Genomic DNA, 17924 nt, shown 5'->3' on the forward strand with positions numbered 1-17924 from the left:
TTACTAAGCTTGCTACATATTGAAAGAATGGAAAGGAATATAAAATTTAGGCGAAATGCCAAGCGCTGGGACCTATGAAGCCATTCAGCGCTGAAAGAGAAATTGAGAGTAGAAAGGCTTTAAAAGTGTAACAGGAGGAAAACCTCGAAGTTACACTTTGCAACAATATTGTTAGGAGAGAGCGGAAAGTAAGACTGAAGAAAGATAATATAGACGGAGTCATAGTAAAAGGAATGAAAGGAGTTCCAACTGGGGGGCTGAAGGGACGCTGCAAAGAACTTAAAGTAATGCCTACAGTGCACTGCACGAGGTGCATGACGGAACGTCCTCCTTTATGGGTTAATTCAGCATAATGACTGCCTTTAGGAAACGGTGGATAAACCCAGGTCAAATTAAGTTCACCTGGACAGTATCTTAGGTGTTCGAAAATTAGTTCACTAAAAAACTGCTTTGGTATTCAGTAAACAATAACATCAGCCAACCAAGTTCTAGATAACGTGTCGAAATAGGGAAAAAGGCTATTCTATGTGAAGATATGATCAGCATTGCCATTTTCAACTGTTTAAGATGAAAGCGTCAGTTATCGAAGAGCATCAGAAAAATAATTTATGAATATCAAGACTTGTGGTCAACAATAAATCTAAATGTTTTGCCCTTCAAAACAAAAATTATATCAAATATAAAGATGAGCGAGAAGAAACATCTCAGCAATGAAGCGCTTTTTTTTCGTCTGCAAAGAAAAACACGAGACAGCAATCGCAGTTGCAAAGGACATTGCCTAATGGCCAGGAAGACGAATCCGAGATATTATGCTCTTCTTTCTCAGTGGCAACTGCAGACCTGAAAACTTAAGGGAAAAGAGAGAGACACAGAGAGAGAGAGAGAGAGAGAGAGAGAGAGAGAGTCACGAGAGAGAGAGAGAGAGAGAGAGAGAGAAGTTTGTTGAAACAACACATAGTAACACGTTAAGACGCTGCCTCTGATTATTGGACATGTAAATATCTATTAATATATATATACTATATATATATACGTATGTGTGTATATATATATAAATCTATATGAATTTGCCCACGCATGACTTTTGTATCCATTAATATCGAGTCACAGCTATTCTTTGATACCAAATTCGGTGGATCTTGGGAATCACTTTCACATAAGTCAGAAGCACATATATCAATCATAATTCCTATTTTGTGTACATTATTCCCAACGTATAGTGATTACGATATCAAACGACCTTTCTGTCTCATAGGCTATACATATATACATACACACACACACACATATATATACATATATATATATATATATATATATATATATTCAATGAATATATTTCTACTACATACAAGTACACACGCACGCACGCACATACATACATACATACATACATACATACTACATACATACATATATATATATATATATATGTATATATAATTAGCATATGAACCCTATTCACTTGGTGTTATTAGAAAGAAGTAACAGTAGGTAATGGGAAATACAGAAAGAAGGGATCAGTTATTAGAAAAAGTAACAGTAGGTAATGGGAAATACAGAAAGAAACCATATACATTAATGAAATTTCACAAATAAGGTGTTAATAATGTAAATAAATCACTAGAATATAAAGTTGAATTGTTATAGGGCATTAATGCGATCAATCTTCGCTTGAACATTTGAGGTTCCAACTGCACAACATCCTTAGGGAGGCTGTTCCTCAGTCCTACGGTCTGAGGAATAAAGGACCTCTGAACTGAGATTTACTGCAAATTGGTGCTACAGTTAATCAAATCTGGTTGCTCTCGACAGGAAAAGGGAATCAGGGATCAACTATGAATGTGAGAAAACTGTTAAAACATAACTTACGACATAATTAACAAACAAGAGACCACCCATCGATGGTCCAAGTCATAACTGTTAATATTAAGAAATAGAAACCTAACACAACGAATATAATATATATATATATATATATATATATATATATATATATATATATATATTATATATATATATATATTGTATATGTTTTGAACATTAAGGAGTTCTCATAACAAGTGGTTCAAAAGGAAAACTACGCAACGGTCACTGCCACACCTATATATTAAGCGGAATTCACCTTACCTGCTACCTGGATATTAAGCCCCTTCTATTCTCATGCCTCTTTCACACCATCCATCCAAGCCTTTCCAGTTCTTCCTCCACTTTCCCCTAACGATACTGAATTGTACCCTCTCTTTATAAATTCATTATGAAGATCGGTAATACATCTCGATGTAATAATGGCCGTGTTACACCATAGTAAACTATATCCTACAGACAGACTAACCCTTTCCAGGCCTTTCTACTTAGTTAAGTAATACCAGCACATCCGAAACGTATTTTTCTTCCCTCATTTCTCTATCTCATTCTCTCCCCGCCTGAGGTTCATATACCACCTGAAGTGCCATTCTCTTTCTCGGAGGGTCCTTCAATTATCTGTGACACGGACGGCATGGCGGCAAAAACCAATGTCCACTTTTTCTTCTGATCATTTGCCAGAAAGCATCCTCCTCTCCGCCTATTTTTTGTAGGACGTAGCACTTTTCTTTTCTTAGTATCAGATACCATACTTCACTTCCATTTTTCTATGAGAACTGTATTCGAAATGCACCTTTTGATGCTGAATCCATATCAACCAGTATGAATCTAGACATTATCCGCGCTCAATTTACTTCGCAAGATATCTGAAGTAACAGCCAATTACAGCAAACAATCCACTTGATGGAATTTTTAAATCGGGATCTTCCAGAAGTCTTGCAATCCTACCTCAACAATTACCTAGTGAGGCAATAAATCATTAAAGGCGTTATCTTTTATTAGTAATTTTTTTTTTACCTCGTACGTACTTGTGAGATCACAAAACTATCCACCTATACCTTCTGAGGTAATTGAAATCACAGTTATCATTCAATTTATACCCCAGGAGTCTATTTCGAGTGCCAGTCTTTACCCGTAGTTCTCAAGTGACGCAATAACTCATTAAAGGCGTTATCTCAGATTATTCATATTATTTATCTCGTACGTACTTGTGAGATCACAAAACTATACCTACTATACCTTCTGAGATAACTGAAATGCAGGTATCACTTTATACCCCAGAGACATAGAGATCATTTCTATTTCGAGTGCCAGTCTTTATACCCATTAGTTTTCATTTTTACACAATAGCATATAACCTCGTCGTATACGAGACATCAAACGTACGTAAAGAAAAGCCGATATTAAAAAAAAAAAGAAAAAAAGAAAAAAAAAAACAAAAAAAAAAACTCGAATAAGTGTAATATCGTAGGTGGCGATCACTTCAAGGCAAATGTGTCAGAAAACAAGTGAGAAACTCTTTTGAAAAATAATGAGGACGTTTTATCATAAGAACTAATGAGGTTAAAGAATCAGCTATTTGCCAAGAACAAAGTTTGATTAAGTTGTTCGACAAATGTTGGCTGAGGGCTGACATAAAACTCGGACCGTTATGAGTAAGTCACCTCTTTTAAAATATATTTCAGATAACACTTGCATGAATATATATATGTATATTTTTCACCAGTAAGCAGTTTTATCTAGTACTGGGTGGCCAAATAAAAAACAAATTAAATAAAACAAAAATGCTGCTGCCACGTTCATGCCTTGAAAGCAGGATCAGTGATGAACCGCCTCTAAGCAAAGCTTTCACATCAACCCTTTCATATACATGAAGCTCACCAACAGGCAAACGACCACCAACGCATGTTGCATGATTCATTTTCGCAGCCACTTTCCTTTGGTTTAGTATTTCTTTTATGCTCTCCAATCAACACTTCATTGGTCTCTTTCTTCTACTACCTCTAAAAACTTCCAAATTTTCCATAGATTATACAAGGTTATTAATTCCTTCCATTCTCCTCACAAACGCACCTGTATATATATATATATATATATATATATATATATATATATATATATATATATATATATATATATATATATATATATATATGTATATATATATATATATATATATGCATGCACACACACACACACACACACACACACAATATATATATATATATATATATATATATATATATATATATATATGCATACATACACACACAAATATATATAAAGTGCGTGTTGTTATGAAATACATACGCATCTTCCTGCCACTTTAAACTGGCAACCGAGAGAGAGAGAGAGAGAGAGAGAGAGAGATCTGCTTCCAGAGTAAAGAAACAGATCTATTACCTGTCAGCTACATCTCAAGAAAGCTGAGAAATGTGAAGTGATAGTGTTTTTCATTCCTTTCGTTGCGAATGCAGGCGTTATGAAGCCATTACTAAAATACCACTAAATCAAGAAAGATATTAAATTCGACTCTCATATTTCTCTGCCCAACGTTGAAAGTCACCAGAGACCTGTTAGAGAGGGAGTTGTTGGCTGGAAGGGACCGAAGAGGGGAAGGGGGGGGAGCCTTAAGTATTATAAGTATTTGAACTGGAGTGACTTTTATCGTAATTCCAAGAGTATAAGAGCCTTCCTTTAATTCAAGGAGGATGTTTGGTGTCCACTAAAGCGCGAGACCTTTTCAGAATGCTTCGCTCAGATTTTCCTCCCGTTGCCTTGTCTCCTCAACTACGACGCCGTAAATATCCTCTACATTTTTCTCGAGTCCTTTTTGTACAGAAGGCAGTTTTGTCCTTCGGTATTTCTCAAAAGATGGGTCTTAAAGAGACGAATTCGTTCGAATTCGCGAGATGGCGAAATGAAGACAACGAAAAGATGAACAAGAGAATGTTTGAGAGAGAGAGAGAGAGAGAGAGAGAGAGAGGAGAGAAGAGGCAGACGAGAGAGAGAGAGAGAGAGAGAGAGAGAGCTTAAACTTAGAAAAACGCATTACTTTCTTCTTGAGTCTTGCAAATAATGGAGTTAGATTAATCTTATTGCTTTTACTGCTTCTTACTTAACAAGACTGAAAGCTTTTAGTTTTGTGAAAAAATAAAAAAAAAACTATTAAGATGGCTATGTTTTCTGTCCGTCCGCACTTTTTCTGTCCGCGCTCATTTCTCAACAACTACTGGAACTAGATGTCTACAAATTGGTATGTTGATCAGCAACCCTCCAGTCATCAAACATACCAAATTGCAACCCTCTACCCTCAGTAATTTTAATTTTATTCAGGGTTAAAGTTAGCCATGATCATGCATCTGTCACCGCTACAGGTGCCAGCAACAGAGGCCACCACTGGGACTTGGCTGAAAGTTTGATGGGCCACGGGTGAGAGTTTCGTACACCATTATATGTTGTACAGAAAACTCGATTGCGCCGAAGAGTCATCGGTGCACTTTCTACTTATATAAGTGATAAACAAATTATGATTCTAGTTTAAACAAGTTTGAGAAGTTTTAAAGCAATAACCAAGTATAATAAGTGATCTATTGAAGTCGATATTTCAGAGAAAGGTTTGTTTTTAGAAGATCTCCCATACTTTACATCTCACTCTTGAAGCAACGCCCTTATTTTGTTTGAATGTGCTACCTAGAGAAAAGACTTGAGCGAGAACTACAAAAATTACTGACAACGTGAACCTATCACGCTGATTTTCAGGAGCACTGCTGCAACATTACTACCCAATAATGAAAACAAATATTCCTGTTTACCTTAAATAACATGAAAAAAACCAAATACCGAGGAAATTAGAACTACTGATAAGGAAAGACTTCAACTGGTATAGCCTATTTTTCGTAGTCATCGTACCATCAAAATGCATACAGTTGTTTCATGTTACCAAGTCGAGAATCGGCTTACTTTGGTGAAACAAGGTTCGTACGGAGACTTACAGCATTGCTGGACATAGTACATGCGAAGATTCCAAAGTAGCAACTGAAAAGCTAACTAACCAATAAGTTCAGGTTTTGTGATGACTATAGTAGATTCACATCAGCCGTGCATTTGATGTCTTGGCCAGTCCCTTACGACGTTCCTGATTGGCTGTTGATAAGCCAGTCACAGTGCTGGAAACTCTCAGTCTCCCTCGAGAGTTCACATAGGCAGGATGTATGCTCCACCTCTTCTGAGGGATGCTTTTGAAACATACATCCTGCCTATGTGAACTCTCCAGAGAGAATAAGAGTTTCCAGCCCCGTGATTGGCTTATCAACAGCCAATCAAGGGCGTCGTAAGGGACTGGCCTAGACATCAGATGCACGGTTGATGTGAATCTACTAAAGGAATTGCATCTCTCAATTCTTCTACTGATAAGAATATCGCAAATTACCAGTTGTTTCGGAAATAAACAAGTAAATAATGAGCCAAAGTTTCTTCGGCGCAATCGAGTTTTCTGTCCGGTAGTGGCCTCAGCCACGACCCGTATAAATCTTAGCCTATTTTGTTGGATACCTATAGCGCTTCCAGAAGTACAAATATGGCTAACTTTAACCTTATAAATAAAATAAAAACTACTGAGGCTACATGATTGGGGGGTGGATGATGAACAAACCAATTTGCAGCCCTCTACCTTTATAGTTTTTAAGATGTAAGGGCAGACGGATAGACAAAGTTGGCACAATAGTTTTCTTTTACAGAAAACTAAAATATAGTTTGGCAATAAAAACTTATATATAAATAATCTATTTTCTACAAAATTCTGTGTTTGAATTTTCGACATCTTGTAATTCATGCTCAAGGTCATATTTAGTGAAAGCAATATATAATTTATCATTGAAATCATAACAATTATATGAACAGAGACATATCAAACAGTATCCATGCTCTGCTTTGCAACAAAAATCTGATTTATACAAATTAATTGTTTTACCCAAAATAACTATCAAACCTGGACATATTATAAAATGTCCCAGAACATGTAACTGTAAGCGATAAGAAAAACATTACTAACATACATCTATAAATTAGAAATAATAGAAAAAAATTAATAATTTATGTGCGAGAAAATATAAAATTGGCACAGAAATTTTGTGTTAAAACTCGGTAATCTTATCTCTTGTCCTATATCAAATTACATACAATTTGTGTAAAATATACAAGAAATTATTTATATTGTTTATATTGCCAATTTAAAGGAAAATATCAGTTTTCCAACAAAATTCTGATTTATTCAAATTTCCATTCTCACCGAAAACAATCTTTTGGCTTGATCTGCCTCAAAAAGTCCAAGATAAGTGTGAATATAACTTGAATCACTTACGAATTTTATAACAGTAACTTCTGTAGACAAAGATTGTTTAGCAACAAAATCAACGATTTTCCCAAAAACTGAGCCAACTTATCACTTATATGACTGCACTTTAGGGAAATAAAAACGGCAAAACTACACTGCCATAGACATATCTTGAAAACCTTCACTTTAATGGAATAGGTTTGTTTAAACTGTCTCATTTAAACTTCAAAATAAAGGTAAAAATAAACAGTAGAGAGATCAGCCATGATCTCCTGTAGATAAGTCTTTGGCGTAGAATCCTCCAATATATGCATGAGTACTTTGAACGCAGTCATTTAAAGTTTGCATGCGGAATGTGACGCCATGTAGTGTATCAACCGAAAGATAGTTCTGTGGCAGACGCGGGAAATGTCCAAAGGACTGGGATGGATGGAAGTGGAGCTATTTACTGTTTATGAATGGAGTCATAACCGGGAAGGAAAGTTTCTGTGGATGGAGTAATGGAAAAAGTTAAGACTGGATAAGGAGAGATGCATGCTTGTTTGCGGGACACCAGATGATAGCTTGCTGCAGCTGCTGCAATGGTTGGAGATAATAGGATGCTGCAGAAGTTGGGAAGAGAATAGACTTGAGGGAAGATCACTGGACTGATAGTGCGTCTGACAAACAGGAATTATATCCTGCAAGTCAAAGATGTGTAAGAAGACTCTTGAAATTAGTTTTACATGCTGGATATCAAATGAGAAAAGAACAAATTAGTCAGTTTATTAAAAAAAATTAAGACTAGCAACGACAGTGATGAGATTATTTAGAAGTTATGACTCTACGAGGAAGGTTCTGATCAGGAGAAGCCTACGACTGGAATTCAAGTTGTAGGTAGCGCACTTTTGATTAATGAGAGCCATAAGGATTTAAATCGTTGCAAGTTATGGCTATATAAGTTTATTTTACAAAACCATTTCAAATTGTAAATTACGAAAACCATTTGCAACTGGAAAAATATATATATTTAATACTAAAGTAATGAATTTTCCCAGTTTCAAAAGCCACGAACTTCGAAAGTAACAATGACAAACATGAAGCATCAGTATTGGACTGAAAACTGCTTTAAGGAGCTATCTTAAACTGCAGGAACATAATTAATCATTTGAAGTGAACATGTCAGAACTTTAAAAGAGGGAAGTTTCTTAATAGTCTGTAATAAACATGTAGGAGCGAAGTAAGTTGGAAACTTTTGAACAATTACATACAACTACTAAAGGCTTTTAATTACATGGAGTATATTTGCAAGTGAGAAGCAGATCTCACTAGAGTTCGTATTTACCAGAAATGGTTGAAGGGGGTTCGCTATTCGGAGCAAAAACATGATTGAAAACTGAATCTTCTCTTTACAAAAATACAGAATTTGTAAAAATACAAAATTAATGAAAATGATTGCAGCATGGGGGAAAATTATAAGTGGCAATGAACCCTAATGTAAAAAGAATAACTAAAACAAGATAGAAGACGATTCACGAAAAAAAACTACCAAGGGTAATAATCAAAAACAGAAAACCTCTACCAAGGCGAATTAACACACAAACTCTGCGTCACTCAAGTTTTTCTCAGAAATCAAGAGGCCGAAGTTTTCCTTAAAAACCCAATAGTGCACAAAACAATAATTAAAACAAAAAGATAAAATCCTGAATATAGATCCTAATTCGGTTAATGCCACATTTAATCAGTAGCTTTCCGGCAGAAGTTATAAGTGCCACATTAATTAAAAGTTACGGAATTACAACAGAGAACTACTTTTTTTTTTGGAGGGGGACTCTTGTATATTTATGGGACACTTCCGACATACGATTAAGAATTAGTGTTACGGTTTCATTTGTTTATTTATAAAACTGGGCTGTCAACCATGTACTGGGGCACTTTCGGCCAATCAGCGCATACGACATTGGAAAGAGGCAGTTGGAGTGGTTGGACAGCAAAATAAAAAGATCCAGAAAATACAGATGAAATACAAGGGTTCTAGACGTGTAACTGCCATGCCATTTACAGTTCATCACTTTTAACACGGTTATCACCCACATAAGCCACTAACACCATCATCACTAGTATAATGAACAAAAATCACATTGAAATATAACTTGAACAAAGCCATGTTTCACACGAAAAATGACCCTGATGATGCATTATTTTCTTCCTCAAACAGAAACTGTACAGATTCATCAACTGCGTGGAGCTCGTGTCCCCACACCATTCAGCAAAGGAACTGGTCAACAACTTGAGGACAGGACAGATCATGGGGCTCTTTCAGAAGTCCGTGAAGAGGGTAGGTATCCGCTGGAATCTTGAAAATCATCTGAATGTCAATAAAATATGTTGGTACTCATTTCATGTAAAACAGTACATCTGTACCTCAGAAACTCAAATGAATTTATTTTGATTTCAGTTAAATATTCTGCAAATCTCAGACTTTTAAATTATAGTCTTTTAGTTATCTAACTAATTTATAAATAATGTTAGGTGTAAATGCAGGCGAAATCATATTTATGTCATTGCTACTCTAACCGTGCCTTTACATAAACTATATTCTTACATAATACTCTAAGCTATCTGGTCTCGTCACATGAACGTTTTCTCGTCTAGAAAGTAAATATAAATTTTCTTGTTCACAATTTAAGTACTTTTTCGAATTAGTTTTCCATGCAAAGCCTGTGCAAAACCTTTCATTGATATATTCAATATCAATACTCATTACAATACTAACATTTAAGGTAAAGTAATTGCAACAATGTTTAGCTATTTAACCTAAAGTAAACGGATATAATTTATAAATTGAAAAGATAATTATTCCACTGTGCGCATGCCTGACATTAAAGCAAAGAAAAAATTACCTCGTTTTTTTTATTTCTATTTCTTGTTTGCTCTACTAATAGCGAATCTTGTAAATGGTTCAGAATTTATTCAATAAATAATGTGTTGTCGATAAACAATCATATCAGTAAAAAATAATACACATTGCATATACCACGACACTAAGAGTAGAATATTTTCACATGCAAATATCAGGTATAGAGCAAAAGATTTCATTTTAAAGTTTTAAAATAATCTATTTCCAAGTCAGCGATACCACACACTCCATCCAAGCAACAAATATTGTTGGTCGTTCACGAAACTGATATGCTGTTAATGTAAATTCTCGAAATTTATTAAACTCGAAAATGTCAGGACTTTACGGTAGGGCTTTTGAGCTAAGCTGAACAAATGAAGTGCAAAAGAGATATAAACCTATCGGTGGAAATGCTCGCTGAGGCTTGAAGTAATAATGTCTGGAATGCAGCCAAGTGGTGATTGAGAATCGATGCACAAAATGTCAGTATTTCATTCTTCTAAAATCTCTCCCGGGTTTCGGACCTCTCCCAGATTTTAAGACTCTAAGTCTCCCCGGAAATCTCTAATGCAGAAAGTTAAAGGACGATTATTAAGAGGGCCGAGACTCCAGAATGAAAAAGCCTTTGGCAACGGTTGGAAAAGTGACTTTCATTACTGCACTTTAAAAAGGTAGCTCGAATTCTGAACACAAAACGAGATATAATCAACGTTATTGAAGTAGGTTAATTGCGTCACGATGAGTAGCATAAAAATCTCCCTTTGATAACTGAAACAAAAGAAGACTGTTTATAAATCTTCTGGTGCTTTAACCATCGATTTCAAAATTCCCAAACGTGCCCGCTTTAGAAATTCCTACATCAATTCAATGAATTAGAAAGCAGACGTAGCGAAATTTGTTCGGGAATGTTAAAATTTCGATTTCAAGCTCCTGGTTCACTACTAAATACAAATTACGTTTGGACGTAAGTCTGCAAAGTCTGGAGACACAGAATATCTTAGTATGCTATATATTTACAACAAATAAATAAAGTGGACGTTTAAATATAGAGTATCAACGCTACATAGAAATGCAATGCTTAGAAGGTAATTCACACGTAATACAGTAAATATTAGTCATTACGAGTTTTGACAAGAGGCGAAAGACAAAATGTTCACTTTTTCTTAAAACTTGAAAATATAAATTAAAATCAGAAGTAGGATAAAACACTGGATCAATTTACTTAAACTATCAACCGAGTAATTGCAACAAATAAATGCTAAAGATTTTCCCATCCAGATTTGGCATCTCAGCTCGTGAGTGCACGACACATAAACCAAAGGAAAGGTAAATAAGGTTTATAAACACACATACTTTAAGTTTGATTTCTCCTGCATTTACAACTAACATTATCAACATTTATTAGTTAGATAACTAAAAACTATAATTCCATCGCAGCAATATTGTTCCAATATAATGGGGGTTCAGTAACTGATAAAAATGTCCAAAGGCAGATAACACTTGGAGAAAAAAAATACACACAAAATGCAACCATCCTACTATCACACAATTCTAACAAGTTGACTAATCAGATCTGAATGACTTGCTTTTTTCAGAAGGAAAACGAGCAACGTCGGAGGAGGAAGAGTAAAGCACAATTCTTTGAAATGATTCAAGAAATCAGAAGGTAAGTATCTGTCACCACTACCAAACCTAAAAGGGCTAAGGATGGCACAGGGTTGACAAAAAGATGGGGACCATAAAAGAGACTAGAGGATCTTGAACTGGAACATGTGCATAGTAACCACTGAGACTGGATGCGGACTATTAACTTTTGATTCCATTCGGTTTTACCATGAAAAGGGAGTAGGAACCATTACCTTTATCATCAGTCCTGCATGAATAACTGATATAAAAAAAAAAGAGAATAGGAGTTTTTAGACTACCTTCGTTATTTAGTAACAAACAAAAAAAGAATAGATACGTATTTCAAGGAGTTCCAGAAAAAGTCAGAATGGCTAAATGTAATATCTCAGTGGTTAATAACACATAATCTTTACTACACATGCTCAATTTAAGTCAAGAAGAACGCGTTCTTTACCTGTCAATAATGGGAATATCCTTGAATAAAGAAAGGGAATCCTCAGCGAGATGAATGGCGTTAAGAGATATACACGATTACCATTGGAGAAAGTACTACAGTATGGAAGCGTACATAAGAAAATTCTAATTATTATACGAATATTAAGCAGAGAACGTTAAGCTTCGTTTATGAAAATGAAACATTCAAGCATAATAATTCGATGTATAATTTTTCAACTAAGCTTGAAGAAAATAGTGTTATTGTAATTTTAAAATGCGCCTGTGAATGAGTTTATTACCCCAATGTATATTATGGATATTTGACATTTTTATATATATAAATTGGCTTAATAAACATTCTTCACATATTGGTATTATGAGCATTTATGATTGACGATAACTTTTAAAAACTCAAACTGAAAGCCACATACACATACCAAATAAGTCTGAATCATTGTGGGAATAACTAACTTTATACCCTTAACGGGATGAAGACTTTTCTGTAATTCCCCTCATTACAGCAAAGTAGTTGTTGAAGTAAAATGCAACATTATCATAAAAATAATTTTAAAAATAACACTTTATACTGTCATTTTCCAGAGTACAGAAAGCTGAGAAGGAAGAAGAAATACCTGAAGCAGAGGTTCCCCTCACTGAGAGTAAGCCACCTTCCCATGCTGAATCAGAAGTACCTCCAGTCGATCCATCACCTACCCCAGCAAGCAGCTCTGTCACTCCTTCCCATAAACCTCTCCTTGGACATCGGCAAAAAACCACAAATGCACAGGCCACCATTGCCATAGACTACATCCCCGGACCTAATCCTCAAGAAGATTCTGATGGTATTATCAGAGTTAATAGCTCTCAACCTCTCGGAAATATTAGCTATGATAATGCAACCTATTACAGTCAGAGGGGAAGTGCTGATCGTGAAGAAGACTCAGAATCAGGGATCCTCATCCTGAGGGTTAAGGAAGAAGGGGTTCACGAACGAAACTGCCTGAACCAAAAAGTGGAAAGCCTCCAACCTTACAGTCCAACAAGCGAGAGCCTAGACAACTGTGATCACTGTTCATACCCAAGCCAGGATGATGGAACCAGCATTCACAGTAAAACTTCCGGGGGGTGTCTTAACTGCTTGCAGAGGCAAGACAGTAATAGACAAGAAAGAAGGGATAATGGGAGCACTTATTACCCTTGCAATGTATCATATGGGACCAGGGAGACACTCATTAGAGAGCATAGAATAACTACACATGATGGAACCTTCAAACCCCAACGTCAAAACCCACCTCCTGTCTGCCAGCCCATCCCTACCTGTAGGAGTTCAGGAAGTCTCAAATCTTTTCCAGGCTACACAAGCAGGACAAAGCAAGGTAATGTAGCAGTGTGGAACTCTAAATCATTAGATCAAATGGATTCTCACGAGGAGGGATTAATAGAAGAAGTATACGAAGGGGTGCGACTGGTACCATTATCTCAACAATCAGCATTACAGTCATCAGGATCACTTCAGCTGGTTGCTGCTCTTTCTCCAGGTGAAAAAGGGTTCATTTTACTACTTGATAATTAGTCTTTTGAATCTATTTACATGTCTATTTATTCAAAACACCTAGTTGTGTCAATTTTCAAAAAATAGTGCTCATCAGTTGATTATAAAAAAAAAAGTTATTCCTGATTACCCCTTCCCTCTGGTTGCATTCTGAAGAGAAAACATTCATTTCCTCCTAGGACAGTTCTTCCTTAAGCATATTAACCAGTCAACTGTGATTATGCAGATTAGGAAATCCATGTCACCTTTCACAAGCCAATACTTATTCCTAAATAAAATTACCCAGAGCAAAAGTATAAAATCATTTTTTCTCTAAGAGCTTAAACATAGGACTGACGAATCATCTACATCTATTTTGCAGGTTGTGAAAGAGTTAATGCAGACCATCTTCGGCATGTCACAAAAGCTGATTTATGGAGATTGTGGCAAGATTCTGAGATTCAACTCCGAGCCAGATTACGTCAAGCAGAATCTCAGCGGGATGAATTGCTCAGGAGACTGTGTCAACTTACTTCCTGTGATTCTTTAGGCAAGGTTCCAGATAATCCTGTGATGCCTGAAGAACCAAAAGTAGTCAAAGAAAAAGCGGTTCCTGGAAAATTTGGAAGTTTAGATGCCTTGCTTGAGGTGGGCGACATGACTTTCCAAAAAAGACAATGATTCAACCTCAACTTTCAGCCGAGATGATAGTGTGCAAGGAACAGATCAGAACTGCCGAATATAGGGTTTCTAATGATAAATGGGCTCCTAGAGTTAAAAAGACTATCAAAAATACCTCTGAAGTGAGTTTCAGAAATATTGGCGATAATATACCTCCACCAACAGCATCGTTACGTAGACAAAGAATGAGATCACAGGACAAACACGAAAGAAGAATCACTTTCGAGCCTTCTCTAAGTCTAGGAGACGATATATTTCAGGAGCGACTAAACCCACCTCCAAAGTTCGAAGATAAACCTCGTGATGAAGGTCACGGCAGCAAAAGGGAATCGGAAGAGGAGTTAACACCGAGGAGAAGGACACCGACGCGACGAAAACACAGCCACCCTGTCGTTATGGAAAGCTCAGTTGATTATCCCATCGGTTACCCTCATACCCCGCTCCCTCTACTTCACTCTCTCCATCAACAAACAAAGCACGAATCATCAAAACAGTCCAGCCTTAGGCATCGGAAATCTACACACAGAAAAGAAGAGCAAAGCGCGCCGGAAAAATTTGACGACCCACTGCGAGCACCCCCTCCCATGTTTAGTTCTTCCAGAGGTCCTTCAGGAGATCAAAGCGGCAGCAGCGAAGATTGGCATAACCCGCACTCATCAAATGCAGGTCAAACACCACGCAGATACTATTACAGGGACAGGGACAGAGACAGGGACAGGGATAAGGAAAGGGATAGGGAAAGGGAGAGGGAAAGAGAGAGAGAAAGAGATAGGGGCTTGTATCACCCCCGTCCACAGTCAGAATCAAGCAAGGTCAAAAGGACGGCCTTCAAGCAAGGGAACCCCAGATATTCTGGAGGTCGAAGGTCACAGGATCGTAATCGAAGTGGTTCTTCTTCGGGAAGTTATCACAGACATCAAGGAGCCAGGAAAAGGACATCTTACGAACAATCGTCTTCGTCGGAGGACAACATGAATACATCCTAAAAGTGCGCAAAAAGTTTTGTTTCATTGAAAGGTGTTTCTCTATTGGTGATACCACCCCTTGGAGTGTAATGTCTGCCAGGACAGACGGTGTGCTTTTATATTCTTTACAAAGTTGGGCATAATAGCGTTTGTTAACAAACCCAGGAAGTGGACGGGATACTTTTTACATAAAATGTTTTCACAAGCGTCTGCTTCAGTTTAAACAAATCAACTCATCTTTGCTCTCCTGCTTACAGGACGCTCTACAGTGTTGTTTATAGATATAAAATGCTCAATTCATTGAAACATGTTGGTTAATACAACATTTCTAAGCGTCGCGTAAGTACCATTCGAATCATGTCAATCAAAAATCCAAATTCATATCCAAAACCTAATATACATACGCTTATACCTCAACAGTGTAAATTGCCTGTGACCGAACCCGATGAAAAAGTTCGTAACGTGAAGAAAACATAGGAAAGGAAACAAGGAAGGAAAAGTCTATGGTAAGCATAGGCCTGAAAAAAGAAAGAAAGAAAAAAAACTATCGCCATCACTTTGCAAAATCCGCAGTTACGGACTCTGAGTGGAAATGGCCAGAAGCGAAAGGAAATTTGAGAGGATACTCAATGAAGCAATATAACTTTTTTGAGAGTTTCGACTCTTTTTCTCTTTTTATGGTGAAAGTTTTTGAGTTCGTTTTCGTGTCGTGACATCTTTCAAAATTACATTGCCTGTAACATTTGTACTACAGCCATAGAACTTTGTATTAGGAAAAAATATGCTTTCTTTAACGTCAACATTAAGTAACTTTATGGGTACAAGTAAAAGAAAAAGGGATTGTCAGATGGACAATGTGAACTTTTGATCAACACTAACACACACACACACATACACATATACACACACACACACACAGGAGAATTTATATAGTCAAACTAAAGTATTGCTGGTGTAATGGGTTGGTGTCCTTCCCTAACCACTACTAACTCTATTATCACTATCATTAATATTACAGCATTTGCTCTCTCCAGAGTTCCTATTTCTCTGTATAACCCTGATAAAAGCCACTAATCTTCAAAACTCGTCTATCCAGACTTCTACTACAAACGGAATGCATTTCTCCAATAAACATTTTTCTGAGAAGTACAATACACGAACATGATGTCACTCAACACCACTGAAGTGACCTCCAGAAGCTTCCTAACTGATTTTGCTAAATGAATGCACTAAAGTTTTAATCAGCTGAAACCGGAAAGAAATCAATCTTCGTTAAATGCCAGTATGACATCTAAAAGTCAAGAGCTATTTATTTTTCATCACATTCTTCTCTTGTGAAAGATCACAGAACTATGCGGACTATTCACAAGGAGCAAGGTTATATTGGTTGATCTGGTACATAAATCTGGCGTTGCACTACTGGACCAAAATCTTGGATAAAGAAGAGGAACTTCTTTCTGTAACTTTTCAATGTTGTATAATAAAAACTTGATCATAAATTATTAGACATAAAGACTCAGTGCTTCAAATACACGACACCAATATCAGCATGGCCTTAACACATTTTTTATGCCTATTATGATGCCCTCGTACAGTATGGCAGGGATAATGAAATTTTCATGCAAATTAGGGCCTTACCGAAGCTATCTCACTGACGCTGGTATTATCACACTACAATGGTTGGTTTGTGTGTATTTTCAAATCATATAGACAATAGCAACTGGCTAAACAAAGTATCCTCAAAATGTAGCATAAATGACAAGAAGTGTTTCCAGATTCACTTGAACATCAAATAGAAAGCATTTTGGTAGTTAAAGTACATACTACCGAATTTTCATAGGCGAGGGCATGAGAACTGTTGACTTTACCTTTACCAAACTTCCCGAAAAAATAACGGTAACAGAAATGTAGGCAATGTTTTCTAATTGGTGGCAAAATGGGCACTGTTAATGTCAGAAAAATACAATAATGTAAAAAGGGGAGTGGTGCATGTAAACTAATAAAAGCAATAGGAACTCATCCACTAAGATGATATATGATAAAAATGAAAGAATCCCAAAGCTGGGGGAGGGGGGTTAAAAAAGATGGATAAAAGATGATATACTCGTATAATAAAAATGAAAGAATCCCAAAGCTGGGGGAGGGGGGGGGTTAAAAAAGATGGATAAAGGATGATATACTCTTATAATAAAAAATGAAAGCTGGGGGAGGGGGGGGAGGTTAAAAAAGATGCCTCTGAACTAAACAATTAGCAGCCACAGAATCATTTGAGGAGACTAGAATAAATACTCAAATCAATGGAACAAGATTCATAAAATTACAGACAAAGGTGAATGGAAGTCCTTCGCCGAATAATGAACTACTTTTATTGTTTATTCACACTGGAATAGAAAAGAAAAGAAGCATGACGAACAAGGAAGCTCTTAACGAAATGACAAATGATTAAAATGTCATCATCCTTTATACATCATATATTGTAAGGCCTGATTAGAAATTTATGAGCCATACAGTAGTTATACATCTTGTATCTATGGTAAGTTTCTCATTCCTGTTAATTTATGACAAATTCATATTTAAAATTCACAAGTCTAGATAAGCCTAAAATGA

The 17924-nt window shown here is 36.4% G+C and overlaps 1 protein-coding gene across 1 annotated transcript in view; it reads left to right on the forward strand.

Annotated features, from left to right (window-relative positions):
• LOC135223762 (glutamate receptor ionotropic, NMDA 3A-like) overlaps positions 1 to 17212 on the forward strand; it is an 893506-nt gene extending 876294 nt beyond the window's left edge. Inside the window, exons 12-15 of the mRNA XM_064262525.1 lie at positions 9399 to 9518; positions 11675 to 11745; positions 12741 to 13678; positions 14054 to 17212. Of these exons, the coding sequence (XP_064118595.1) occupies positions 9399 to 9518; positions 11675 to 11745; positions 12741 to 13678; positions 14054 to 14352 (1428 nt within the window). The 3' untranslated portion in view covers positions 14353 to 17212. The remainder of the gene's footprint in view (positions 1 to 9398; positions 9519 to 11674; positions 11746 to 12740; positions 13679 to 14053) is intronic.
• Positions 17213 to 17924: the final 712 nt, after the last annotated feature.

This window comes from Macrobrachium nipponense, chromosome 10 (assembly GCF_015104395.2).
Source record: "Macrobrachium nipponense isolate FS-2020 chromosome 10, ASM1510439v2, whole genome shotgun sequence".
Classification (NCBI taxonomy): Eukaryota; Metazoa; Arthropoda; class Malacostraca; order Decapoda; family Palaemonidae; genus Macrobrachium; species Macrobrachium nipponense.